The 27,461-nt window shown below is 47.8% G+C and overlaps 10 protein-coding genes across 10 annotated transcripts; 5 read left to right on the forward strand and 5 right to left on the reverse strand.

Moving 5' to 3' along the window:
- Positions 1–22: 22 nt before the first annotated feature.
- Positions 23–3,457, forward strand: BDR25DRAFT_392817 (cysteine proteinase; the record flags this gene model as incomplete). Its single annotated transcript, XM_033698225.1, has 3 exons — positions 23–397; positions 457–643; positions 694–3,457. The coding sequence occupies 3 exons, from the start codon at positions 23–25 to the stop codon at positions 3,138–3,140; spliced, it is 3,009 nt and encodes a 1,002-aa protein (XP_033549204.1). The 3' UTR covers positions 3,141–3,457.
- Positions 3,458–4,152: 695 nt separating this feature from the next.
- BDR25DRAFT_283776 (uncharacterized protein) lies at positions 4,153–5,615 on the forward strand (the record flags this gene model as incomplete). The annotated part of the gene is made up of 4 exons (XM_033688077.1): positions 4,153–4,250; positions 4,301–4,567; positions 4,619–5,254; positions 5,310–5,615. Exons 1-4 carry the CDS (start codon positions 4,170–4,172, stop codon positions 5,613–5,615), a joined length of 1,290 nt encoding a protein of 429 aa, XP_033549205.1. The 5' UTR covers positions 4,153–4,169.
- A 2,832-nt stretch (positions 5,616–8,447) lies between these two features.
- BDR25DRAFT_312919 (uncharacterized protein) lies at positions 8,448–9,178 on the reverse strand (the record flags this gene model as incomplete). The annotated part of the gene is made up of 4 exons (XM_033691335.1): positions 8,448–8,561; positions 8,617–8,835; positions 8,916–9,013; positions 9,064–9,178. The coding sequence occupies 4 exons, from the start codon at positions 9,176–9,178 to the stop codon at positions 8,448–8,450; spliced, it is 546 nt and encodes a 181-aa protein (XP_033549206.1).
- Positions 9,179–9,599: 421 nt separating this feature from the next.
- Positions 9,600–11,282, reverse strand: BDR25DRAFT_283777 (uncharacterized protein; the record flags this gene model as incomplete). The annotated part of the gene is made up of 4 exons (XM_033688078.1): positions 9,600–9,846; positions 9,904–10,286; positions 10,339–10,714; positions 10,767–11,282. 4 exons carry the CDS (start codon positions 11,280–11,282, stop codon positions 9,733–9,735), a joined length of 1,389 nt encoding a protein of 462 aa, XP_033549207.1. The 3' UTR covers positions 9,600–9,732.
- Positions 11,283–12,593: 1,311 nt separating this feature from the next.
- On the forward strand, positions 12,594–14,120 carry BDR25DRAFT_312921 (uncharacterized protein; the record flags this gene model as incomplete). Its single annotated transcript, XM_033691336.1, has 4 exons — positions 12,594–12,794; positions 12,842–12,946; positions 12,993–13,357; positions 13,406–14,120. 4 exons carry the CDS (start codon positions 12,594–12,596, stop codon positions 14,118–14,120), a joined length of 1,386 nt encoding a protein of 461 aa, XP_033549208.1.
- A 2,343-nt stretch (positions 14,121–16,463) lies between these two features.
- Positions 16,464–16,967, reverse strand: BDR25DRAFT_220410 (uncharacterized protein; the record flags this gene model as incomplete). The annotated part of the gene is made up of 2 exons (XM_033685001.1): positions 16,464–16,747; positions 16,823–16,967. Coding segments are annotated over 2 exons (429 nt in total), but the record flags the coding sequence as incomplete, so codon positions are not given.
- A 1,574-nt stretch (positions 16,968–18,541) lies between these two features.
- BDR25DRAFT_312922 (uncharacterized protein) lies at positions 18,542–19,045 on the forward strand (the record flags this gene model as incomplete). Its single annotated transcript, XM_033691337.1, has 2 exons — positions 18,542–18,617; positions 18,729–19,045. The coding sequence occupies 2 exons, from the start codon at positions 18,542–18,544 to the stop codon at positions 19,043–19,045; spliced, it is 393 nt and encodes a 130-aa protein (XP_033549210.1).
- Positions 19,046–21,328: 2,283 nt separating this feature from the next.
- On the forward strand, positions 21,329–22,495 carry BDR25DRAFT_312923 (uncharacterized protein; the record flags this gene model as incomplete). Its single annotated transcript, XM_033691338.1, has 1 exon — positions 21,329–22,495. One exon carries the CDS (start codon positions 21,329–21,331, stop codon positions 22,493–22,495), a length of 1,167 nt encoding a protein of 388 aa, XP_033549211.1.
- Positions 22,496–23,475: 980 nt separating this feature from the next.
- On the reverse strand, positions 23,476–24,714 carry BDR25DRAFT_312924 (uncharacterized protein; the record flags this gene model as incomplete). Its single annotated transcript, XM_033691339.1, has 1 exon — positions 23,476–24,714. The coding sequence occupies one exon, from the start codon at positions 24,712–24,714 to the stop codon at positions 23,476–23,478; it is 1,239 nt and encodes a 412-aa protein (XP_033549212.1).
- A 455-nt stretch (positions 24,715–25,169) lies between these two features.
- BDR25DRAFT_283780 (uncharacterized protein) lies at positions 25,170–26,546 on the reverse strand (the record flags this gene model as incomplete). Its single annotated transcript, XM_033688079.1, has 2 exons — positions 25,170–25,298; positions 25,335–26,546. 2 exons carry the CDS (start codon positions 26,544–26,546, stop codon positions 25,170–25,172), a joined length of 1,341 nt encoding a protein of 446 aa, XP_033549213.1.
- Positions 26,547–27,461: the final 915 nt, after the last annotated feature.

A 27,461-nucleotide genomic window follows, 5' to 3' on the forward strand; every position in this document is an offset into this window, starting at 1 on the left:
CGCTCCCCGCCCTCGGCCCAGGATGAAGAAGCAGCCTCCCCAGCGGGGCCTTAACGAGTTCTGGGACAAGTTCACCACCAAGCACCCTGGCAAAATCTTCACCATCTTGCCCGACAACCTGTATGCGAAGCGCGCTGCCGCACATGCCCCGAAAGGTACTATTCCTGGCCAGAATGCCGTCGCATCCTACGAAGAGGCTGCCGATGCCTGCAAGAAGAAAGTTGCAAAAATCGTGAAAGAATGCCGGCGGCTGAACCAGAAGTATCGGGACCCACATTTCGACATAGAATCCGATTTCAAGCGATCGCAAATGAACCCCGATATACCACCAGACTGCCTTACAACATTAAACGAAGATCGAAGCACGTTTCAGCCCATGTCGGTCAAGCGGATCGAGGTACGTTCGTCCGCTGCGATGCCGCGTTCCACATGGCTAATGGCTCTGGTCAACTTTAGGACATCTTCGAGAAACCCCGCTTCTTTATTGAAGGCGCGAGTGCAAGCGATGTTCGACAGGGAAACGACGGCGACTGCTGGCTGATGTCGGCGCTCTGCACAATAAGTAATAAGGAAGGTCTGGTCCAGAGAGTCTGTGTGGCTCGGGATGAGCAAGTCGGAGTGTACGGATTTGTGTTCCACAGAGGTAGGCACCCGGTGACTGTATGATCTGGCACCCGTGCTCACGTGAGACAGATGGTGAATGGATCTCGGAAGTCATTGACGATAAACTGTACCTAATAAAAGAGGATTTCGACGAAGCCACGCTCGGACGATATCAATGGCTGGAACTACAGAACCGGAAAAGCCCAGAGGATGAATATCGTACAGCGATGCAGACAGGCTCAAGGGCGTTGTACTTTGCCCAGTGCAGTGACCCGAACGAGACATGGCTGCCGCTGCTCGAGAAGGCATATGCCAAGGCCCATGGCGATTATTCCGCCATTGACGGGGGATTCGTTGGCGAGGGAATCGAAGATCTTACGGGCGGTGTCACGTCCGAGGTTTTCGCTACCGACATCCTCGACAAGGACAAATTTTGGCGGGAAGAATTGCTAAATGTCAACAAGACTTTCCTTTTTGGCTGTGGCCAGATGGGCGGCATCTACGGCGAACGCAAGGGGATCCAAGAGAAGCACGCATACTCGATCATGGAAGCCCGCGAAATTGACGGTCACCGCTTACTTAAGCTTCGAAATCCATGGGGCAAAACCGAATGGAACGGCCCTTGGAGCGATGGTTCCGAGGAGTGGACCCCCGAGTGGATGCAGAAGCTTCACCATAAATTTGGCGACGACGGGGTCTTCTGGATTTCTTACAAAGACCTTCTCAGGCATTACCAGCACTTTGACCGAACGAGATTATTTGGCCCCGAATGGACAATCTCCCAACAGTGGACGAGCGTCAATGTCCCATGGTCCGTCGACTACCTAGACACCAAATTCAGGATCAAGCTATCCAAGCCTAGCCCAGTTGTTATCGTGTTGAATCAGCTTGACGATAGATATTTCCAAGGCCTTGAAGGTCAATATGAGTTCCAGCCCCAATTCCGACTCCATAAAGATGATGAGGAAGAGTATATCGTTCGCAGTAACGGCACCTACTACATGAAGCGATCCGTTTCGACCGAGCTCGACCTTGAAGCGGGTAACTATACCGTGCTCCTTAAGATAAAGGCAACCAGGTTACCTAACCCAACACCGGAGGACGTCATCCGTGCCACCTGTACCACACGCCGGGAGAAGCTTTTATCTAGAGGGCTCTCCTATGACCTCGCTCACGCAAAAGGCCAGTTCCGCGAACAAGCAAAAGAGAAGGAGCGCCGCGAGCATGAAAAGAAGAAAGAGCGCAAGAAGGCTGAGATGAAACATGCCTACGAACAACGCCGCAAGCTCCGCAAGAAGACTAAGCTTCGAGAGAAGAAGAAAGCCGCCAAATTGGCTGAGAAGAAACCCAGATCTGAGTTTAGAGAAGTCGACAGAAAGCTCCAAGATATTAGCGGTCTAGGAATCAATGTCGATGAAGAGGACGACACAAAACCCATGCATCCGACAATTGCTATGCACCAAAGGGCCGCAAGCACTGGAACAATTCCTATCGATCACATTCGTGATCGCTCAGTTAGCCCAAGTGGAGGGTTCGGTGGGCGTGGAGGCTATAATAAAGGGCGTGGAGGCTATAATGCCGAGAAAGCCGCAGCCGAGGCTTTGCCACTAACAAACCGCAGCGTTGAAGCTCATACAGCTACTCGCAACGAGGCTTACCAAGGCCGTGGAGGCTATAACTTTCCAGCGTCTGGCTTGCCGAGTGCGAACGCATTTCAAGCCGGGCGAGACGGATACAACATGGGAAGAGATGGCTACAACATGGGAAGAGATGGCTACAATATGGGCAGGGATGGCTACAATATCGGTAGAGACGGGTACAACATTGGCAGAGATGGATACAACGAAAACGAATCTCCAGTTCCGACCACTGGAACGGATGAGTTCCGCCCTGGTACACCATCTGGACGCACCTATAGCCCTCGGCCAGACCGCCGCCCCGGACAACCATCACCCACTCCTTCGAGACGCGCTACACTCTCCCCCATCCCAGGTATCAGACCTGGAATTTCAGTTACTCGCGGCCGCGGAACAAGCACTTGCTCGCACCGAGCCCGCGAGGGGGTCTATTCTCCTTCGGAGCTCTCCGATGACTCATCTTGGGACTCTGAGCTCGATGGACCCGACTCCTCAGACTCTGATCTCGACAGCTCAGATGACGAGAGGTTCTACGAGCAACCGTCTCACAGCCACCGCTTCCGCCGGTATGAAGAGGAGGAAGATGAATTCGAACGGGATCCTTGGAACGCTGTCTGTGTTGTTGGCCTCCGTGTCTTCTCCAAAGACACCGATGTCGAGATTGAAGTGCAGAACGGAGAAGGCGAGCGCAAGAAGAATGAAGATAGTGAGGAGGGCTCTATGATAAGTAATGTAGTTGGCAGGAAGGAGAAAGAACTGGATGTCGATGACAGTGCAGCTGATGCTACGAGTCCTCTGCGCACGAGAGGAAACTTGGACTCTGCACTTGCTGAAAGGGTCAAACTTGTCGGTGATGCACCGGCTGGCAAGGAGCGAGATCAATCAGGGACGCTGTCTTAAAGAAAGAGGGATTGGAAGTGGGATAGAACGTACGATTTAAGAGAAGGATATTTCGGTCGTATTTCCACCATGCTTTTCTTAGAATGTAAACTTGTTTGTTTGGGCAGCGCTCAGCTTTTGGACACTTCTCAGATTGCTATCCGGAAGTAGGCAAGGTGTTATTGAGTGGATATGACTATTTCGGGCTGGTTTTTCACGGCTTGGCGGCTTTTTCACTTAAATGTTGGGTAATCGTTCTTTGGTGGGAATAATGGGTGGGCGCTTCTAGTATTTCCTACGTAATAGATAATCTTTTAATCTACATCCCCAAGTATCCCGCTCGTAGTATTATAGTTACCACATCCGCTCCACTTGGGATAGGGTATTGGATAGGCATGACAGTGTGAGGAAGCAAAGCATGTTGTAAACCTTTGCTAGCATGATACAGCTTCACATAACCATAGGATCTAGCGAGAGGCGTTTTTAAGTTTACGAGTTGTCGTAGTTATTTAGGGTGCAAAGCACGAGCACAGCGACCAGCATATAGGCGAGTATTTTCGAAAAAGCCTGTGCCCTTCTGCATCAAGCTCTAGTTATTGGGGCGGCTTTCAACATCCAGTCGAACAGATCCGGATCCTTACCTACGGCTTGTTTCTAACCTGGATGAGTTAACTAAACAAATTACAGCAATTTAATAACTACATCTGTAGCAACTTTGAAACGGCTTTAATGCTTAAGTCATTAAGGTTTCAGTTTCAAAATCCCCCCCTGTCTTATCAGCTATGATTGAAAGCACACTCAACACATCCCGCAGTGTTCAGTGGGCCAGCTGCTCTGGGATTGGTCGGAAGTTCAACCAGCCCCCATCCTGTGGCTGTTCAGCTGATGGTGATTTAGGGCCAATCAGCAAACACTTCAAACACTTCGCCTAGATGCCTAGCTGTGGCTTGCTATAGTTTCCATCTACAAAAGCCTCCCGGTCTATTCTCGGTCACCTCAATACAAATCTCAGCCTTCCCAGCTGATTTTGAAACTTAGGGCCGCCCCAAAATGTCGTCGAGCCTTTGTTACTATAATTGTTCAGAGCACCCTTATTCAATTTCACCTAACCCAGATATCTCGGGAGTCGGGGTATGCCTTGCGATTAATGGGAGGTATTATTGTTCGTTAACGTAGTTTAGGTCATAATCGGATATGCTACAACGGCCGGAATAGTTGTTTTCATTCTCCTTGTCTCTTATTTCACGGTTTACGATCCACTCGAGGACCCATTTCGAAAGGAAATTGGCGGTACCCCTACCATTCAATATCGGCCTAATCCAGTGGACGTCGTCTTCCTCAAGCTTACATCAGCTATTTGGAACAGGTTAAGGAAGAAAAATACACTCTCCTCTGTCGCCCCTCCACGTATGCCACGTAATACTCGTTTACATGCATCTTGTGTCAAAGTACGTCATAGAACCCTCCCGGCAATCTAAATCCCTTCTCATGGTCTATAGTGTGTTCAATCTATGAGCGACCTGCAAATACTAACCGGTACCTCTATTCTAATAAGCGGCTATGCTCAACTAAAATGCGGTCTCTCTGCCTACCACTGGCAGATATTGGTGTTCCTCGCTTGGTTCTCGAGTCTGACCCATCTGTCATGCCTCACGTTTCTCCGCAACTATCTGTATAATCGACCAGGAGAACGGGTCTGGAGGCTGATTGGAATGGCTATCATGCTTCTAATGCTACTTGTGGCCATGGTGCCAACGGGGAACTTCAATTGGAGAGCCAGTACTAATTCAACTCCGGTACCGTCCCCGAGTGACTACGCCATTTGCTATTTCAACCGAGCAAAACAAGCAGATAACATGACCTTCGGAACAATGATTTTCGCTATATTACTACTTAGTCTTGGGTTCATTTATAGAATTGTTCGGCTCCATCGATCGCTGTCGGTGAACGTCGTCGGACGGGCAAGAAGAATCCTTAGTGGACGGGCGCGACAGTTTTTAATTCAATTGTACAACAAGCTAGACATTTCAAATTCAGGAATGTCACTACGCCGGACAATGGCCTACCGCCCTTTCCTGGCGCTATTTCTCGCAACTAGAACTATAGTAGACACATGGACTTCGATGTTCTTTGAGGTGTGGCGCTTCCAGTGTTCCATGGATATTCTTAAGGCTGATGACTAGACTGAAGATACTGTGGCTCTTAGGTAGCTTTATCTGGGGCTTGACTAGGTTACGCCAAACTCTTGGTCTCAGTAATGGGGGATCAGGCGAATGGGCATTTGGTCAAGTTATCTCCATCCTGCAATTAGCAGCACCCCTGCTCACGATCTCAGAATATTTGTACCCAAGTAAGTCCATAAGCGCTTTTACACCATCAAATACTCATTTTGGTAGGTCAACCATCCGTGGATCTAGATCCACTCAACTTCATTCAACCGGACCAGGAAATGGCTGGATCCAACAACGAATCGGACTTGCCATCTCCTGCCGGTGAGCTGCTGGATCATCCGGACCGAAACTTCTACGAAAGTTCTAGTTGGGCTAACCTACTGATATACTTCGTCATCGCCGATGCATTCAGCTCTATGGTCGAGATTCTAGTAGCCTGGCCGAATGGACGGCGGAAACTACTAGAGCTCCTCATACCTGACAGAGAATTTTATTTCTCCTGGATTCCAGTCTCTGTACCACTGACACTAGCCTTGTTCATTCTTCTCTCATTCCTACTTGAGGACTTCAATCTCGCTCAAGGAAATCGGTTGAAAGAAGCAACACGAAGAAGATTGGATCGAGCTTTCAAGGCCCTTGTCTTTCTCTTCCTGCTAGTTAGAGAGCTTGATGTGGTTGACTTTTTGACTACCATGTGTCTGTGCTGTTCTTCGGCGCTTTATATTTTTAGTTGCTTGTGGTTTAGTATCAGAAGACCATGAAATCTAATCGACACCCAAATTAAGTTGAGATTGTATATTCACGTATCAAACTTTAGAAATCTCAAACAAGTGCAAAAATGTAGGGCTGATACTCTCGCAGAGTTTTGACCTAACCAGTGCTAGGCCACTCTAATATCAACCAAGAGAACTCCAGAACGGCCACGATATTCCGTGCATGCCATATTCTTCGCTGCCACCGGTCTACCGATCTCGAATGGGAATATGCAGAATGCAAAAACGATATCTCCCAGCACGTCAAGCCTGTATGAAATGATGCGGGTAGCAGTACAAAAGACGGATGCCGAATACACTCTTCAGAGCTCCTGAAAATGTCGTCTCCCTCAAATGCAAATTACAGATGCCCGGAACTAACAAAGCATCGTAGCCGCTCCATCGTTGCTATAAAGGGTGGCTGCCCACAATTACCAATGTCCAGTCGATCGCATCCTAGCATTAGCGTCATGTGGAACATACCAAGATGAAAAACTTTGAGTCCTATACGGCTCGAAAACCTGGTTGGCGTTCAAAGGCCTGCTAGGTGGCGTCCACCAGTGTAATCGAGGATGTGAAATACTCAGGTTAACTCAGAACTCCCCTCAGTACTCATTTATCTACTCAGTTCTGCCTCGACCTAGCTTTCTTTTATCTCTCCTTTCTCTAGTTCCCCTACTACCACCTCGCCCACACATGATTGATCGTGACAGTGCTTGATGCCGATGTACTCTTCGATCCTATCCGTTTAGATGTTACCAATCTTACCACCTTCTAAAGACGTGATACGAACTATATCTGGCATTTAGCTTTCAGGAAAATAGCGATAAACATTCGTAGCTTATATATGCCATACAGTACGTTGTTAGTATGGCATGCGATCCCGAGCTGAAGCCTCTTTTCGTAGCCTCAGTATAAGCCTTGTTAACTATATCTCCAGTCTTGTATCTGCTTCGGTCAGAGTTTTTCCGTTCCTAGCTGTTGGTTCTGTAATGCTGGCAGTCTCGATAGTGCAACTAGCATTTGACTACGGACTAACCTACCACCTCGATCCCCTCGCATCCTGAGCGGAGTTCCCTTCTTAGACGATATAGGATTCCTAGAAAATTCGCCGACCCCGCGAGCTTTTTTTTATTTTACCTAGGATATGGGCTGCTCAATGCTAGTGGTGTCCGATGTTGCTACCGAACGGTAAAACCCGGATTACTGCTATCTCGATCGTTCATTTTCCCACTTTCGTGTGGAGCTTAAGGAATAATCAAAGGGATTGGATTTTCTAGGAATTAGGCTGCTCACTAGATCTCTCCTTCACCATCGCGTCCGCTGATTTCGAAAATATTCCGCTAAGAGATTTGCAGTATCGTCGAGAAGATGCTCAAAATTTCTAGATCAAAACAACTGTTTCTCCAGCCTGATCGTAGTTGGCAACTCCGGTTACGAGATCCCAAGATTGTAATGCATTGCAAACAGGGTTGCGGAAGGCTGGTAATGTTAGGTTGGGACTAGGTGTACGTCTGCCCAAAGAAGATGTTGTCGTAAGAGAAGAGTGTTATTGGGTATTGGGTCCCCACAGACCCGCAATAACGACAAACTTTACTTTCTAAGACCAAATACACAAATTTTCTCCCCATAATTCGTCTGCTAACCCCTGATTCAATGACAACTTAAAGCCTTTTAGGTACGCTCTCAATGAAATTGTTGGGACGTAGGGGATCTGCCTCCAGGGGGGTTTAGGTGCAGTCAATCAACATCTCTTTATCAATTGCTCTACATATGTCATCTTTAAACTCCGAGTAGAACTCAACAATATTCTGCTTCAGAGTCTACCAAGGACGTTCGATGGGGTTAATACCTAGGGAGTACGAAGGCAATTTAGCTGCCTCTACGTCATGCGCTGCTAACCAGCCGCGTGTAGCATGGGAGGTGTAGATTAGAGCGTTATATATCTAAAATAAGACGTCTTTGTAATCTTCAAGGCGCGGAGTTTAGCATTTTGGAAGTGCCGACAAGTGTGCACAATTTCTTTTGGAGGCGATGTAAGCATCCGCCAACCCGTTTTGGTCATATCCTCTCGAGCGCATGAGATGGGACGCGAAAGTTATGGAGCAAGAATATCTTATTTAAATTCGACTTGACGGCTATATTTTCCGAAGGATTGGTTTTCACACGTTTAGTAGGATATGGGAATACAAAATAGAATTCTGTGGGGGTTTTGCAAGCGAGCGAACGATGATTTTTTCCAGTCATGACACCCTCTTCCACCGAGTTTCGAGTGTATTGTGTTGAATAGAAAACAAAAGTTTCAGGAGTATGTCGCCCAGAAAACACTTGAGGCTACCCAACCTTCCTAAACGGCTTCAGAGAAGACCGTAAGGCGATCTCGTAGCAAGCGATCGTGGAGCTGCTTAATGAAGCTCAACCGGCAATCCCGTAATACCCCGGCGTTGATTCACAGATGGAACGCCAATGACGAGCGCAGCGTAGGTGTACACAGTGTTTATACCTGCGTGATTTCCGTACTACGAACCCGGTCAGCCAGTTTCCTTGTATACTCATCCAATTGGCAGGACTTACTATTAGATGAACCAAGCCAACACTCCTCCATAGCGGCTCAGTCAGCCAGTTGACCTTGAAGTACCCTCCACCGACCTCCCTGAGTATATCGTTGGAATCTTCGCCATCATAGACTCCCCGTTCTCTCGTAACTACAGTTTGTAAAGGCCTGACATGATCATGGGGTTCGGCTGTGGCTCTCTCCATCTCTTCACCTGAATCATCATAGTCAGATGGAGACTGGAAGAAATGGTCGTCAATTATTCAAGAATGGGCCGAACGTGGACTTTGAGACCTAGAGCGCGGAAGACAGAGTATACCTCCATATCAGGGCCCTTAAGGACAGCTAGGAGAGTCTCGATGCCCGAGATCGTGGAGTGAGCATATGCGTGGCGACAGTAAATCTCCAAATAGCCCTCTATTACGGATTAATTATATACCCCTACTGGGTGGATCGAGATTCCTTACCATTCTCCATGAATGTTGGCTCCGCTAGTGCCTCTTTAACCTTCTTATACAATGGCAGAGAATTGACATCTATAAACCGGACTATTGCTAACAAGGTCTCTAACTCTGGGCGCATAGTATAGGTTGTGTGTTAGAGTGATGCGGGAGAACGTCCGATCATGTGTGGAAGCCTGGAAAGAGTGGTACAAAGAAATTAGTGCAGGCAGCAGCATATCTCAAAAGTCATGAATCATGGGATTCGCGTCAAGTAAAAGTGTGACAGTGTGACAGACAGAGAGGGTTCATGCAAGGGATAATATGGTTATGGCCAAGAGGAATTCCATGGCCCTACCTAAATTGTGTGGGGGTGATCTGGTCTACAATACATTGCGACGAAAAACCAGCCGCTTCAACGGGGCATTAACTATTCCCCAAGGGTAGAAAACGAACCAGGACTAAGCCGCTCTTGTGTGTTTTTCTCGTTCTAAAGACGCATTTTAGTAGTGGAGTGCTGATTAGAGAGCAACAGTCACGAAATTCGAGCCATTGCTGGTGACGGCTTCACAACATTGTCCTCTAATATCAGTTTTTATTCTGAATGCCACAATCCCACAGCGCTTCTTAGCCTACGGGTACAAAGTTTGAACGCTTGCACGTACACACCAAAGTAGTCGCCTTGATGAGCAAAGTTCACTCTGTTGTGCCAGTATGGTCTAAATTGACTCGCTCTTCGTAGGGAGAGATTCTGCAAATCAGAGCACAATAGCTGTAGATGACACCAGCCTCTGACGCTAAATCCGCATACTGTCAAGCGCATAGTATTAGCGTACCTTTATTATTATAGAGTGAGTGGATGCTTACCGGAGCGACATAAGCAATTTCTACATTTCCTTCTGCCTCAGCACGGTTCTGTAACCAGGTAACCTTGTGTAGAGAATGCGGATATTGGTCATAATAATCACGCATAGTCGTTTCGTTAGAATATCGATCCATTGTATATGGATCACCAAAATCATGACCGACATGATCAAGACCTTGGAGATCCTCCACTTCACCGAGGTCGCCAGCTGAATAGAAATTGGAAATATCCTGAAGGACTGGACGGATGCAAACAGGGAGGTCTAGGGAACGAAACACTTCATAGATCGCCATATCAGAACCCTTGAGAACAGTTGGCAAAGCAGCAGCACCCGCATTCGTACCATGAGCGTAGGCGTGACTGCACTTCCAGCCAAGGTGGCCCCCTAATATTGCATCATCAGCAAATGCGACCGGAAGGCTGCAATTTCGATGTACCTTTTGGCATGAATTCCGAATTCACAAGCGTTTCTTTGACCTTCTGGTAGAGTGGTAGCTGCTGGAAGTTGATTACATCGCAATTCCCAGCCAGATCGCCTAAACCGCGCGAAACACACAACTTGTAGGTGAACACCAACCGGTGCCCCGAGGTAACTTCAAGGACCTCGTGTTCGCAATCAGTGTAAAAAGCTGCCCATTGAAGGGAGTTTGAAGATTTAGACCAGTCAAAAGTGGTGGAATGGCCACGATGACGGACAATCAATTGGCCACCTTCATGCACACAAGGAAGGCAAACAACAAGGGTGCCAAAATGCGAGGCAGACTGTGGAGTGTCAAAGTGGGCCTTGAACATGCCCGATGGAGACGTATATACCTGCCCTCGAATTAGTCTCCTGATGAACCACAAGAATGAGAAAAGTAATCACATGCAACTTGCTTAGCTCCGCTCGAACTCCATGATGGCCGTTGGGAGACGTCGCATTCGGAAGGAGCGCTTGAGCAATAGCATCAACTATCCCAGCTGTGTACGGGCAGAAATTGGTAGAAAATGCGGATGGTTTCATCTCTAACGCCTTCCGGTAGCGTTCATCTGTGGCCTCCATTCCATTACAGCCAAAGGTTGCCGGTTGGGCGCACCTGAGGAGTTCTGCTAAGGCTTCAGCATCGGCTGTATTGCTGCCCAGATCGGCCGGTAGTACGAGCTTGCTGTTGGTCGTGGCAGCGTCCCAGCGAATGGTGACTGGAGAAGCCAGAGGCTTCGGCTTAAAGCCCTCCTGGTTCTGACCTGTCACGTTGAGCTCTGATCCTTGAATGGAATTTTCGCCTCCACAAGCGTAACTGCACGATTCGGCGATGAACTTTGCAAGCGCGTCGGCAATGGGGCCAGTAGAGGAGTCGTATTCGTCGGTCGAGGCGTCTAAGCCTGGCGGAGACGGTGACATTATCGGGGATTGGCCTTGTAGTGCAGAGAAATCGTGCATGAGATGTCAAGATCGCAGGGGTTGATTGCTAGCGGAACGCGGGGGACGCGCCCGATCACATGTGCAATCCCATCTAACAGGACATCGGGAGGTCGCAGGTAGGGCAAATTAGGCAGCTATGGGTTTCAGTGGTTTCGCTGCAATCACGCCATGGTAGGCGATCTCCTAGGCAAAAAACACACATGATGAAAATCGAGAGGCCGAAATTCAATCCCATGCGTTGTTCGCGCGATAGTGGTTGGGGATGATGACGTTGAGAAAAGCTTAGTGTTGGTGGATGAAAACAATAAATCCGGCTCGCAGCGGTTAAAGCCGATGTCTTGGCTGAGCCTTACGAGGCTAGCTTCAATATCGAGGCTAAACGGCAATGCCACGTGAAACCAAGTTTCGACGCTAGAAAGGGTCTCAGAGTCTTCCATCAAGCTTCCATCCAATTGTGCCCCGCAGATAAACCCCCATGTCGACGGCTGGCAAGGTGGTGCAACCGAATCCGATATTAAAAGCAATCCTGTGGGTCAAGGCGGTGCTTATTGCGGCGGCCTGTGCACCGGAGACTATCATTCATGAATCACTCTTCAAAGTCCGACGCCGTTCCTCACTTCCCTCGCAGCGACTCTCCACAAAATTCCCCTACCAACACGCCTCTGGGTTGTCCCACTCATCACAGCCCCCTTACTTCCCCCGAATCCGCTCTGGCTGCCTGCACCATAAGCAGTCCCGTCAACCCTACTCCAGCTTTCGTCTTGCACCAGGCTTGTAGCGCGACGCTTGCTCATCCTCTTGCACCGTGCGCGTCCTGGATGCTGTGGGACCACTAAGTGATGATGCGATGATCGAACTCACACCCCTCATTCCCTGGAAGACCTGCTCATTATAATTACGTGGTACACGCACAGATCTCTGTGACCTCGGACTTGCACATTTTGGTCGTCTTGGGCGCTGCATCCTCCAACACCATTTCAGGTGCATCAAAGATATATCCTTGAGGGAGCGTAAGCGCAATTAAGTTCACACTCCGGATCCTCTAACGCTCAGCCTATCGGGACGCCACAGCTCGCCTTTTCTCGTATCCTTCCCACTGCCGCCTCTCGCTTGTACATACATCTATAAGCCCCATTCCCCCCCCGTGTTGGAGCAGTACTGTTCGGGAGGAATTCACGTTGAATTTGCTGGCCGTCCGGCCAGTGCAACATTATCACATGACTTTTGAAGTGATACCGGCTTTCGCGTCGTTGAGGATCATAGGACTCCGTATTCCGTTCGCACTTCAACATGCTCGATGGCGTGGTTGAGGTGCTTGAGGCCCGACGGACTGCCCCCATCGGCGACCGCGGAATTATCGTGAGCTCTGTGTCGTGGGTAATGCTCGTCGCTACCATCTTTACCCTTCTCACGCGTCTTGCAATGAAGTTGGCATTGTCTAAGAAGGAACACAAATTTGGGCTTGATGATGTGTTCATTATTCTTGCCGCTGTAAGTCTAGGGTGTTTCTTCCATGGATCAAAGACTAAGAGACGTAGCTTTTCAGTATCGGCCAGACAGCTTCTGTGTCTGTAGAGGCAATGAATGTCTTAGGGCAACATTTTGGAGATCTAACTGCTGGCCAAAAAAAAATCTTCCAAAAGGTATGTCTGGCCCGATACCTTTTCAGTCTCACACTCATTACCACAGGCCGAGTATGCTGGATGTATGCTATACATCGCCAACATGGGCTGCGCCAGAATATCAGTCTGCCTCTTGATTAAGCAGATACTCCCTGGCAGAACCCCCAAGATCACGGCTCTCGTGTTTGCCGTCTTTTCTTTCATTTGGTCCGTCTCGGGCGTAATTGTCACAGCCTTTCCCTGCCATTTACCCAAGCCTTGGGACTTCTCGAGCGGCAAGTGCTACAACATAGTCAAGTTTGTAAACTACCTTGGTATTACCAATTGCGTGTTTGAAGTTCTTCTCGTTATGATACCCCTATTTGTCTGGAATCTGCGTCTTACCGCTGGGAGGAGGGTATCTGTTTCTTTCGTCTTCCTCACCCGCTTAAGGTACGTATCAGTCCTACATATCATAGACGAGCACTTACGTTAATACAGCATTGTGGCTGTTGTCATTACTCAACTGGTGTTTTTTAACCGCTACTGCAAATCTCCCGACATCACATACTCGTACTGGCGCACCATCCTGTGCATCCAGATTGCACAAAACCTCTCCATTATCACCGCCTGCCTACCATGTCTGCATCCGTTCATCCTCGGAATCTTAGCTGGTACAACACAAACTGAATGCTTTGCATTTCAGTGCAAAACCAGATCACATTTTCAAGACTATTTCCGAAGAAAGAGTTTCAAGCTGGATTCTCAGCGCTCCTCAACATCGCCCACCCCAATGCGCGAAGAGAGCTACTGTGCACCACTTGCCACCTACGGTCTCGACCGCTCCTCCGCACATCTAAACTCCCAACACTTCAACCGCTTCCCTACGAACGTTGCAACTCCGATCGTGGGTAACAACCCTCCCGAAAACATCTTCAACCGAAGTATCGAGATTCCCCGCTCACGACCCGGCACATCTGCCTCACAGATAGGCCTCCCAGCTGTCCCACCGAAAACTCTCAGCCAAGTCGGCGTCCTGCCAATAATAGACTGGGACACAGACAGCAGCGACCGGGACTCTGGGAGAAGTTCACCGTCACGAAGGCCGAATTCAGACTATGTGTTCAATCGAGAGAAAGTAATTTCAGTCCCGGAGGCGGGGAAACTGTACGAGGAGGATTATTGGAGAAGATATCCGCCGCCACCGGAGAAATAGTGTAATTTTCTTTCCTGTATTGCATGGTAGAGTATGGGATATAGACGAATAATGAATTTCGCGATTCGGACAACTTCAATTTCCGCTTCCATTACCCCGTGCACGACATCAACACTAGGTATGCTCACGATACCCAGAACTTCAAATCACGCAGAAATGCATTTTACATACGCCTTGAATCGAGATTGAAAAGGGGACAAGCAAGCAACCGTAAAATCAACCCATTTCTACATAACACGCAGCATGCTTCCACGATCATGCCCTCACCGATCAGATCCCAACACATCCTCCTACCCGACCCAACCAATCACCACCACACCTGTGAAATCCAAACTCGGTTCTCCACCCACGTGCACTGCACCCATCCGTCTCACCCACCTCAGGCTCTGCCTGAACCCAATTTCCTCATCCACGGTCCATCCTCCCATCGCGCATCCTGCGTCAAGCATGCTTAGTACGTACCCCCAGTTCAGTCCAGCGTCCTCCTCAAACCCATCCATCACACCTCTCTCAACAAAAGACGTAAGTGTGAACAGTGCACATCCATGCGCATAAGCCCTATTATCGGAGAGCGAAGTGAAGAGGACCAGGGTTGGAAATGTGCTCGATGATGATTTGCTTCGGTGTCCGAGGTGTGCACGGATGGGATGACTGAGGGATCGACGTTGGACCAATCAGATGCGAGGTATAGACAGCGGTGTGTTTTATGCGTTTGGGCTGGGACTTGGGGCTGAGTTTTGAGGTGATTGTTTGAGTAGGAGAGTTACCGAATTTGGTTGCGGAGGATGATTGGTGGGAAGGTTGTGAGTTGGTGTTGGGAGATAGAAATAGTCACGTGACTGTACTCGGATTGGGTGCTCCAGGATTGGGCTGGAAGTTGGTGGATGGTGCGAATGCGCTAAAACTCTACATACCCATCATAATATTTTACGCCGACTCGAATCTCGCCCATTGCCCATCAATCGTCTCAACTCTTTACTCCACTCATTGTGGCCCTTACTCTTTCACTTCCGCAGACTCTCCACTCCTCGAGAATAAGGTTCGGAGAAGTCTGGAAGCCCGTTGCGGATCACTTCCTCATCCTTCGCAATTCCCAGAGGAAGCGGAGTTTTGATGCTCGGTTACTATCGTTCCCCTTTTCCAGCAGGAAATTTGAACTTGTACTGCAAGGCTGTGGCACATCGCGTAGAGCATAGATTATTCGCTTAAAGTTGGGGACAAGCCAATATTCAAGGGTCTAATGTTTGCCCATGTTGTAGAGAAGTGCATTGAGGTATTCACTCCATACATCAGTTCGTCGAAATTATTCAAATGTAGGACATCTAGGGAGAATTAAGTTTATGCTCAAAGCATTAAGAGAGACAAAAGCAACTTTCAGTCTACTATGCCGGGGGAATGTAGGCTATCTGCTAGGCACACTACGGGGCATACTTGAGGTGTTCTGTTCTCCGATGGAAAGTTTGACGGGGGACATGCGTCAGAAGCACTGCCACGATTCTTGACGTGGCCGAGTCCGACCGGTCATGGAAGAATCCTTGAGCAAGCCCACTGCTCGGCCCTCTTTGCGCTTTGGAATGATACTTGGATTATTTCTTTTGTCAATCTTGCAGTCGGAATTGCTCGGATCTGGCGCAGGTGGGGAGAGATCCTGCTGTTGAATGGGGAGAGATCTTCACTACAGGTACGGAAAATAGAACTGTCATACCTAGGTATCCAGGTCGATGCCGTGGAGTTGGAAGGGGGTTCTAAGGGTGAATCACGCTCTGGGTTGATATATGACGGGGGGAAATGGGGATGAAGTGAGGACCTGTAGTATCTATCTCGTCAAAAGGAATGAAGGATCCAGGTTATGATTCAAAATGAGGAGCAATAAAACCGAGTCAGGTAGCATTTTACCAATGTACTGAGTCCGTGAATGTTTTTGATGTTCGTACATCGCATTCTTTCCTCGTTTAGATGTCCGGACGCTCCCCGGCAACATCGTAACTTACATCACCCCTATCCCAATTTCCATCTGCATCTCCTCCGTCCAGCGCAGCACCATGGTACAAGTCTATCTTAGGCAAGCGCTATCCCGCTTCTGGACGGTACCTGCCATGTGTGTGTTTTAAGGTTTCTGCGTGCCATGCTATGATTTCGTTTAAACGTTGAACTCTTAGTATGGCCACAGCATCATTCTGTGAGGTCGTACTGCATTCTTGTCTTATCGGAGGTCGTTGCGATCTCATCTAGTTATCAACCCTAATTCCGCTATGGTACAACATATCAAACTTGTTTACATCCAATCTCTAATATTGATGTAGAATCCTGTAAAGGGAATTGATAGCCCTCAGAACTGTAGGTTTATCCATCTTCCAAATTCCCGCTCACGAAAACTACCAATATAGCAGCGTAGGCGGCGCTCGCGGCAGATATCTCCTGGCGTTTTGCACTCGTCAGTAACCCAACGCTGGCTGCAAACAGAGTGGTGAAGCCGGCTCTCATACCCAATTTCGCCCCGGATCTGTTTACGAAGCACAGGCTAGTGATCGCACCGATCAAAAGGACGACAGCGACTAAAGTACTGATGATGGCGACCACCAATCTTAAATGCAACTCGGGGAGCTGCTGTGTGCTACTGCGAGGGTCTGAATATGATTTCGCTTGGAATGACCAACAATCGCGGAGGAATTTCGATAGAAGATTGGCGTCAAGGGGCGGACGAAGAGCTACTAGGTCCTTTGAATCGTCTAGCATGTATTTGGCTTTTCCGGTAATGATAGGGTTGGGCTTTGTAAAGAAGGAGCGAAAGGTCTTCAACACACGGCTGCTAGGTTGGTCGAGGTTGCAGACCTGGGTTTGGAGGAGCGCCTCATCTCTAAGATGTCAGAAGGGCAAGACAGTACACTGCACGGGATTTGCTCACGATATTATTTTATCTTATCTTTTAGTTCTTTGTCAAGATTCATTCGCTCATGTTCTGGTCGATTCGAATCCTTCGTATACTCTTCGAATGTTTCCCAGCGCCTCATGGACTGCCGGACCTAGAAATCTTCGCTGGACCTTGTAGCCTGGTCTTAGCGATCTAATCAGGATTCAAGATCAATCACCTGACCCTGGAGACTAAGTAGATTGCGTGCGCTCAGTATTTCGAGCTTCGGAAGATGTAGGACTCATTGTCTGGATCGTGTGCAATCCAGAATGTAAGGCTGGGATAGCCACCCGGAATCTGCGCTGCTTTTTCTTGGACTGAACTTCCGTTTAATGCTTGCATCATCGAAAACGGATGTAGCAGCGGCTGAAGACGTATTCGCTCCTTTTATTTTAATGTTGTTGCTTATTGTCATGTGGTGCCATAACTTAGGGGGTGTGGGCAAGGCTGCACTGAAGTCCTGGAAAAGACAACGCAAACACTTCCTCTCCTGTATATATCCGTCGCAGTAGAGTGGTTATTGAGGCTTCCTCCGAACTACTGATATCATGTCATGCTTCGGTTTCTACACTTAGTTTTGCGACATTCCTGATCACCGGTTGTCTCTCCCTCCAAAGTTCATTTTTCGCCTTACCGAGTATTAGTCAATTTCAGTGCTTAATCGCCATATCCACGCTGTCTTCATTCACCGTAGGGAGATCTTTACCCTTCTTCCGTTACATCTGTTTTGGCTCCAGGATCTCGCGATTTATTGCGATGAACAATGTATTTTCTACTGCTGGCTCTTTAGAGTCACTAATTCAAGTGTGTGATTCTCTGCTAAGGGTTGGACTACACTCATATTGAGTAGATTGCTTGAGCTACCAAGGCCTTCGCAGACCATAGAAGAAGCTTCAGTTGACAATGGCAGAGCTTTAGCATGCATTTTTCCTAACTGTCCTATTCCGTTCGCTGGGGAATATGCGAGAAGCAATGTGCGCCGGCATTACGAACTCTAGCAGAAAGAAACCCAGCCGCGCTTCACGCACGAAGTGAGTGGCTGTAGCAAAGTACTCCGGAGAATAGAAGCTATACGGATACATTATCACGATTTCCCTCCAGATTTGGTAAACAACTACCCGATTCCGATTCGAAGGAACTCGCAGTGCATTGATTCATCACCCCAATTCTGGACTCTTAGGGACGTATCCCAGTACGAGCACTACATTCCGGGATATATACGGACCGCTGGAATTACTGCGTTTCCAGATAGTTACTCTACATTGAACATTGTTTCCGAAGAATTTGTCCGTCGAGAGGGACTCTCCATCCAAAACACCACTAGCCGGACAATCACGCTCCCTTCCGGTAAATTCATAATTTCATTGGGGAATTTGACGTCTCTAGTTGTATTTGAGGGTGAGAGAGCTACCTATCATGTTGAATTTGCTGTTCTGCCAGGTTGCATCCATAATGTAGTCCTTGGTAGTAAATTCCTCAATTCCACCGAAACTCTTCGGAAGCACATAGGATGGCTCAAGGGGACTATGGAAGCGACTTCCCTCTCAAAAGCCCAAACCTGTCTTATTGGCCAGCCACATCAGCAGGTGCATGGGACGATCAACGGGCACTTTGTCTCGGACTCTCCTGATACAGACATACACGTCAATGTTATATTGAAGGATTTTGCTATATTCATGTCCTCAATGATCCTCTAGATCTGGATCTCATCGCCAGTCTGCAATCCATGGACGGCTCCACGATGGATACTTGTGGTATTGTGTCTGACGCAGAATGGACGTTCGGAGAGCATCATGAAGCCCCTGAACAGAGTCCAGAACGGCAGCAATCCCTACAAAAAATAAACCAAGATGCTGGGGGGCGAGATTTTGGTTCCGATTCAACATCTTCCGACACCTACATCTGCGATTTCCACGTCGTTGAACATCTAACGGTCCCGGTCATTCTCAGCTCTGACCCCTTGTTTGGCACGAATGCCTTTAAAGCGTGTGTAGCATACTTCTACGAATCGTAAGATCATGAAGAAGGGGGGAACAAAAAATCCGAGGTATGATTTATTCGTGCGAATAAAAAAGACAAGTCAATTGACAGAGTGGGAGAGCGAGCTCATCCGCCGTGGCGGGCAGATTGATCTAATTGCAGAATTGTCCCCCCAAGACCAGTGAAGTGCGCAAGGAGTAGAAAATCGGCGCATCGAAGAGTAGGACCGGGCATACGCTGCCCGGCAAACCCCTCCACAGGGTGTGCAGCAGAACCCTCTACTTGCTAGGTCGCAAAATTACACACTTGCTGGACAGCAACCACCTCCACAGGCGGGACAGCAGACTCCTAGCTAGGTGCATTCCCATCATCACGAAGGCCCTAAGAGTGTTGAATCCGGTAATTAGTTTTGAAACGAAGCGATCTATCGACGAACGACACTGGCTCATGCCTGTCAAAGGTCTACACTCTTCCAGAGGTCCACTTACAAGATGGGTTCGGATGTGAAGCCAGAGCAAAAGGTCAACCTTTCGCTCGTGGGAATTGTACTTCTTATATCGGAACTTGGTCAGTAACAATATAAAACGTCCATGGTCGACACGAACAGCTCCACTAGGATTCATGGAAGTCTCGGCATTATTCCACCGTGAAATATGAATTAGGATTACTGGCAGAAGTGCAGATCTCTATAAAATAGCATACCTAGGTAGCATGTAACCATTAGTAATGGCGAAGGACGAATCCGCGCTGCTGCAGCGAAAGGAGAACGAGAGTTTGAGAGGAGAGAAAGTGCTTGTGAACTAAGCCCCACACATCCAAGTGTGCGATGAAGAGTATTGCAGCTAATAACCCAACTATGAGTTTGTGTTCAGGGCGATAAAGACTCGTTCGAAGCTACACCAATCTGAATGCGCGCTATTTTGAATACAGTCCTAGACACGGGACTCGCCGAAGACATGCCAGCATGGAAGGATGCGAACGACTGCATGAGATGGGTTATCTTCGTCACCGTATGAACCCCAACAAAACGCACATCGGTCGTTATAGAATGCATCGTTGGGTTTGGCGGGAACAATTATATTTCGGTGGAGTTTGCTTCAACGGCAGCTAGAAGACACTTGTAGATGCAGAGAAGTTGGACTGTGTAGTATGTGTTGGAGTTGGGGATTCAGTTGGAACAAATTGAAATGATTGCAAAAAAGTGACTTTATATAGAGCGAGGACTGTTATGTGACTATACAATAAGGGCCAGCGTTTCCAACAGGAAGTAGTACGATTAATACTTTTGCTCTACCTACAATCACGTAAGGCAAACAAACGTAACTACATTTTTAACTGTTACAATTTAATTAATAAGGCTTAAAAGTGAGCAGTATATAATTAAGGTAGACTATTTTAAGGTTGCAGTCTCTAACGCGCGTGAGGGCTAGGGGAACGTGTTTATGCCACTATTTACGTGTTAGTGTAGCCTTAGAGCTTGCCCTGTACTACAACAACCTTTTAGACAACCTTATTATAGCAAAAGATAACAGTTCCTTGTATAGAGAACCTCTAGATTAGTGGCTCTAGGTTGGTTAGCGCGACTATCCTGTACTCTTTAAGATGGCACTTAATTTCCTATGTATACCCTCTATAAGCTGTGACTGCGAGAGCGACTGCAAGAGAGCCTTTAGCAGGGGGAAAAGGACAGTTACTTGTAACTGTAATTATCTCTTAGGCTTTATAATTAAAGCTTTACAACTCTAGAAGAACTAGCTACGTTATAAGGTTGTTTTTAGCAAATTAAATAACCTTACGTGCTATATTAAGAGTAAGGGGGACCCTGCTACTCTAAAAGCTTTAACAGTTACGTTGTAACTTTTAGTGAAAAGTTAAGAAGTATAAGCAGCTTTAATTAAACTGTAACTTAATTGTATTAACCCCTGCTGTTAGGTGAAGCAAACAAAAGTATATGATAAGTGAGACGTAACTTGTCTAGAAAGCCTGAGTCGAATCGTACTACTTCCTGATGGAAACGCTGATAAGGGCTGTATTTGTGGATCTATGCAAGACATAGAACGATTATGCCACCATTAAGTGAAACAGAATATAGCGGTGCATCTAACCTGGGGTACTATTAGTCACCCATAGAGCAGAGAAAATCTTTGAGATCTGCCTCTGCACGTGGGAGTGCTTTTCGAGGTTCACGTTTGCGTGCTAGCGTTCTTGGCGCTTGCCGGGAACTATATCAACAAGCAAACTCTTACCAGGTCAACTAAAGCCGCGTCTCCTTTGTTGTAATCCGACCTAGCGACAAAGCGTGACCCCACGTATCGCCATGGTGGTAAAAAAGGGCAAGATCAACCTCAAGCGCCGTGATGGGGGTGGACTTCCACCCCCAAAGCGTGCGCGACAGGGAAGTGTTGTCAAGAATAATGGACCAAAGAAAGTCCTAACTTTCCTCGATCTCCCGGGCGAGCTACGCAATGAGGTTTATCGCCACACTCTCGTAAAGGGACGTATCGTTATCACCTCTCGTTCCGAGAAGCAACTCGAGACCTACGGCGACGTTAACACCCTTCCCCATAACTTTCGTACCCATTTTCGGAACATGCCAACCTTGGCCAGACCGGTTCGAAAGAGAGCCGTGTGGATAGCGGACCCGATGACAACCCTCCGTTACGACCAGCGAAGCCGGAATGGAGGTGGTGTGAAGCGGTATCGTGCCAGCTATGAAATCGATGAGGTAACATCGAGCATCAACATCAGCCTACTTCTGGCGAACAAGCAAATCTACCATGAGGCAATAGGGGTCTTCTTCGAGGAAAATCTCTTCTCCTTTGAGGCTCGGTGGGAGGACATGTGTTTTGCACCACTCACGTTCCTCAGCGATCAACCGCGTGCTTTCGACTCGCTTCGCTCGTTGCACCTCGACATGAACGCCCCACCACCGTTCACTTGTTGGGACTATACGAAAGACCGCGCCGTGTTAGTGACAGTTCCTTCCAATCATTTTTGGATGATTCTCGTCAAGGAGTTGCAACGCCTGCCATTGCGCCACTTTGGTCTCACGGTGCACGGATCCGTGCCAGAAGGACTCGAAATCAACTTTGATTCTATCGAACGGGACCTGCCATGGGTGAAAGGCCTGTACAAGTTGGAATCAATACAGAGCTTACGCCTGGTCATCCAATGCTGGCCATGGTATGACATCAATTTCTCGAGGTCTGCCATTCCGAGCACTGTAGCATTCGTTGAGGGTATCCAACGCAAGTTGCTCAAAGATAAGAGTCCCGACAAAGACAATGCCGCCCAGGTCTACAAGGCTTTGCATAGGCATGGCACCCATGTTATGGACAGCCACTTAGTCGTACGGTGTGGTAACGATGCGGGTTCCTATGGTTATGAATCTGGATGTGGCAGCCCGCATAATGCGTGGGTCCAGATCGAAGACTGGAAGGAACGCGTGGGTGAAATAACTGACGAGTCTTTCTGGTATGATTGAAAAGACTAAGCGGCTATGCAGTCGGTAGGTGCAAAAGTCACCCAATGTTAGAGTAAACATGAGCTAACTATGGAAGGGCAGAGTTGACGGAGCACCGGTCTCTTTGTTTGGGCAGTTGGTGACTCAAGATTTGCAATATTTTAAGGATTGTTTCAATGTCAAGAACAATCTGGCTATTTTGCATTGATCTGAAGTCCCGTGGTCCGTACGAATAATGGTTAGTCGCCAGGGAAGCATCAGTCATTTTGGATGCAGAGCTTAAAGGGAATACAGAGAGGGTACCTACATAGTGTCCACACAATACTATGAACTCTGGTATACTACGGTTCAATTGTACTCAGGGGAATTTTTGGTACAACATGAATGAACACAGATTGGGAGTGTGGAACCATCTTAACTACGTCCAACTACAGACATCGTGAGGCCCAGTCCTCCTGAGCTTGGGTTTAAAAAGGTAAATATGCGCGGTAGTGTTGTAGGACTATATTACGGCCCACTTTTCCGCTCTACATAGTATATATGGTACGCAGTCACGCTTTTCGCTTTCAAGAGAAACCGAAGCGGGTATAGCGAGAGTAAGAATGTAAATGGAACCCTGTGAGTTTGATTTTAATAGGGAGCATTAATATTTACTCTTGATATATTGTGTGGGAAGTATGCTCATTGAAGTCGTAGATGAAAATGGTGAGGGCTTAGAGGATATGATGAGATAGGAGCACAACAGACCAGTCAACCATAAACATATTATCACCGCTCTCCGGCATGAAACTACCTCAAAATAGCTCTATATTCACCATTGCTACAAAATAGAAAAAAAAGTCCTCTTTCAATATCATGCAAGATTAAACCCATGAATTTGGGCCAATTACTGGTTTCAAAACGAAGTCTGGATTCACTTGAGGTGCAGAATCGTACCCAACTACTTTTACCAGTACATTTCTCCTCAAGAACACACCTCCCTCTCTATGTCTAGAGTGAAATCACTTCCCCAAAAACCTCATACACCTGAGGGTATGATGTGTAGTCACAACCCTCACCGGTAGCCTATGCGCCCGGCACTTCGCGCAGGTGACCTTATTCATCTTGATATCGCACTCACCTTCAACATGATCATTGATCCTATTACACCGCAAACAATAAACAGCAACTCCCCACCTCGGAGCCGGTTTCTGCTGGCCCTGCAACTCGGCTGCCTTGCAGAGCTCAAAATTAGCACGACGAGATTGTGGAGATGGCACTAGTGCGGGATCAACGGGTATGAGGTCTTCGACTTTAGTGTGTACGAGAATGTGCATTGTGGGTGAGCGGCCGCGGAGCCGATATCCTGTGGAATGGTTGGAGGCTTCTTCATCTACGTTTTCATTTTCGTCTTCAACTTCTTCGGATACCTCTACGTTGAAATTCTTGCTATCAAGCGGATCGTAATCCAGTGAAACAGTCTCCCAAACCTGGGCCTCGTTTTCCGCCAGAACTCGTGGTTTCGAGAAACAATCACGGTCTGGCTCTGGCACAGCATCCTGAACCATGATGCCTGCGCAGAGCATGGCGCAAGCAGCGCTATCCCCGCTATTGGAAGCACAGCTGATATCCATACCCATAACCCCAGCTAGTTTCCGTAGACTAATGTTTGATGCTCCAGATCTTCCTGTTTCCCGCGCAAGGTCTTGCGTATCTAAGATTCCCACGACGTGATCCATCACCTCGATGTTGATACTGTACTTCCAGTGTAGCTTGCGAATAGTGTCGTGTATCGCGTGGCCTAGGACAACAATAGGGCGGAGCGGCGCCTTTGGATTTGGACTACTTGGGTTTGCTTTCTGGCCTAGAATCTCTTTAAGGATGTTCGGACCCTGGGTCTTAGTCACCCACTTCGTCGTCCCGAACCGGAAGTTTTCTGGGTTGTGGTGACCGTATCGCCGGTTTCGTAAATGGCCGTACTCGCGGATGCGGAAGTGCATGGGTACCATGGTAGTCGCGATTATCTTAGCGTAGGAGATTTCAGCGGAGGTCTTAATATCGCGGCTATCAACTAAAGTGATGCCCAATTCACTTATTTCTCGTGGCTCGATCTCGTGGATCGTGGCGTCGAGGCAGATGAGGAGTATGTCAGAAAGTGGCCCTATAAAGAGGTGGGCGAAGTCTTCTAATTGTGTTATGCTAAACTGCGCGCGAAAAGCCTTGTTATCTCCAGGCTTCGGAAATGAACCGGATTTCGACATCCTGATAGAACATTCGACGAGGGCTAGAGGGTTTGATATCGGTGGATGTGAAGGCAGTTCGAACACAGCTTCTGGAAGGAAGCGGTGGCGGAAGGGTAGGTCAATGAGCGTGAAATCTCTTATCCCGTCGTGAAAGAGAGTGAATGAAGCAATCGGACAACGTACGGAGTCTCTATGCAGAGTTTCAGGATTAACGTGAACGGATCATGTATTTTCCGGCTCCAAGAGAAGACACGGTCACTTCAAGCTGCTAGAAGAGAGTGGAAGTAGATGGAGCTAGATTGTGCATCACCCTATATATGTGCTCTTTCAAGGAGATGATCCTATAGCACCACAACCTACGCACGACCTCGGTGTCAGTTCTCAATATATACGGGATATGTTTTAGAGAAAGCAAACCTTGACATATAGGCGGGCATTGTTAGAGAGGACTCTTCACTTGCTTTAGTTAGCTGCTACTCCTGTTCCATCTGCTTAAGCCTCATGTTAAGCCAAGCTCCATATCCTGCAAACAATCCAACATTTTTCAATGTATCACAATATTTAATGAGATCTTCATATCTCTGCCTCATATATTTCCGCTTCTCGTCTTCACTTCCACCCTGCAACTCGCAAGCCACCGCGTACGAGACTTTGCTTAGACAAACGGGACACAAATATGGCGGCTGTCGTATATCTTCCGCCATCCCAGCCGTTCCTTGCATGTTGCACGCATAGTAGACGCAGTGGTCCATCCCAAGACAGTGGCCGAGCTCATGAGCAACTGTTCGGGCGAGACGTGAGAACCAGAGGGCTACAAACTCCTCTTTTGACAAAGGTGGGAGAACCGCTGCAGCGGAGTCAATAGCTTCGCGTATTGGAGAAGCAGAAAGGGTAGCCTCAAAGTCAGGAGTTTCCACAATTTTGGTTTTCTTTGCCTTGGGTTTCTCGAGTGCGTCTGCAGCACACAGTCCGTCTACATATTTCTTGCAATGAGAAGCTGGCCACATATGCGCATGGTCAATTCCCGCACTCTTGTCGAGGCTCGGATGATATCTAGCGGTTGATACTACTGCGATGCGACTTCCTCCATACGCTCGTCCGCAACAGTAGTCATCGTCCTCGTCCTCGTATATATCATGATCCGTTAGAATCATGATGGAGTACGCATCTTCAGGTAGGATTTGCAGAGCCGCATCAAGTATGTCGTTGAGATTCAATTGCACATTGAATACTCCGTCAGGTGAAGGTCGGACACGGATGCGGACGCTTTCATCGCCATAGGCTAGCCCGACATCCTTTGGGGTGCCGCTGGACTTCGTGTATTTCTTCTCTTCCCATGGTACGAAGCGGAGGCGTCCAGGGAAGCGTTTCACAGAAATACCGCGGTAAAAAGCGCCCAAGTAGTCGACAAAGTTTCCAATTTCAGGTGAGGCAAAATCCCCCACTGAAGATGCCTTTGGCTTTCTTGATCCCTTCAAAACGTTGTTTGGCCTGACCCATTCTTTCATGAAAGCCATATTAGCTGGAATCTCAGGGACGGCAGCAATGTAGAACGTCTGTCGCTGGCTTGTAGGCTTGTTGCGCTGTTTCTCAAGCAGCCAGGATCTGAAACTTTGTGGAGGCCATTTAGGATCCAAAGCCAAATCATCGTTAGGCAATACCAAAGGTCCAGGGAAAGTGGAGGGCAATGCAACATTGGAAACCTGCGCAGAGGCCAGTCTCTTTCCAGATTTTGTAGTTGCCGCTATCCTTCGGTGGACATTGGATCGTTCGAATCCGGCTTTTTCAGCGAAGGTTGAAGGCTCTAGTTGCAAGGCTTCGTGTGCACATTGTTCACGGGGAGCTGCCATAGCGAACACCAAGACAAACAAGATTAAGCGAGGAAGAAGAGAACTATCGGCTCTTCAATGATAGATTTAACGACACAGGAGATAGTTGCTGATGCCTAGTGAGGCTGTGCAATAGAAGCCCATCATTTATCTCAGCAAGCTCAGACGGGATGGGGAGAGAGCCTCGACAGGGGCAAGCCCCTGCTAGTCAATTAGAACCCTGGCTAGTAGCCTTAGTGGCGCAAGCCCCATCTCTCTAGCTAATAAGGGTATAAGAAAGGCTTTCTCTCCCTAGCTGTCTAAGGGACTTTTGTGATTTTTTAGGTAATTTTGTGGATCTAAACCTCCTCTACTATGCACCAGCTTAACTAAGAATTATTGTAGCTCTACCACTATACGTCTAAACTAGCTTAGATTTTAATAGGTAATAGAGAAAGTCTCTAGCTATATTCTATTATTTTTATAACCTGTTTCTAACAAGATTTAGCAAAGTACTGCGTTACTAAGTCCTGCGCAGGGCATTATAATAACCCTACAACTGCACCTTAATGCGACTCCCTAACTACATAATATATTATTATTAGAATTTAAGGCCTATCTAAGATAAGCCTATTTTTATACTATTCTAAATTCTAGCTAATTCTGTTGTGTTGTTGTTAAGCTTTAGCTATAAAGGCAGTTAGCCTAATTACCTACTTACTCTAACTTAACTAGCTGTTGTCTAAGAACTCTAAGAATCTAGGAGCTGTCTTAGACTAGCTCTATTAGGGAGCCTGCAAAATTCTAGGAGATTTGGTCTGCTAGTTGTTAAGCTGTAGTCTAGTAGATGGTAGTCTAGGGACTGTAGCGGCGCAGGCAAGACAATGGGTCCGAATGCGGTATGAATCCACTCAGAGGCATATGGGAGTGCGTGGGGACTCAGAGACCTGGGAATAC

This window comes from Lindgomyces ingoldianus (assembly GCF_010093535.1).
Source record: "Lindgomyces ingoldianus strain ATCC 200398 unplaced genomic scaffold BDR25scaffold_11, whole genome shotgun sequence".
Lineage (NCBI taxonomy): Eukaryota > Fungi > Ascomycota > Dothideomycetes > Pleosporales > Lindgomycetaceae > Lindgomyces > Lindgomyces ingoldianus.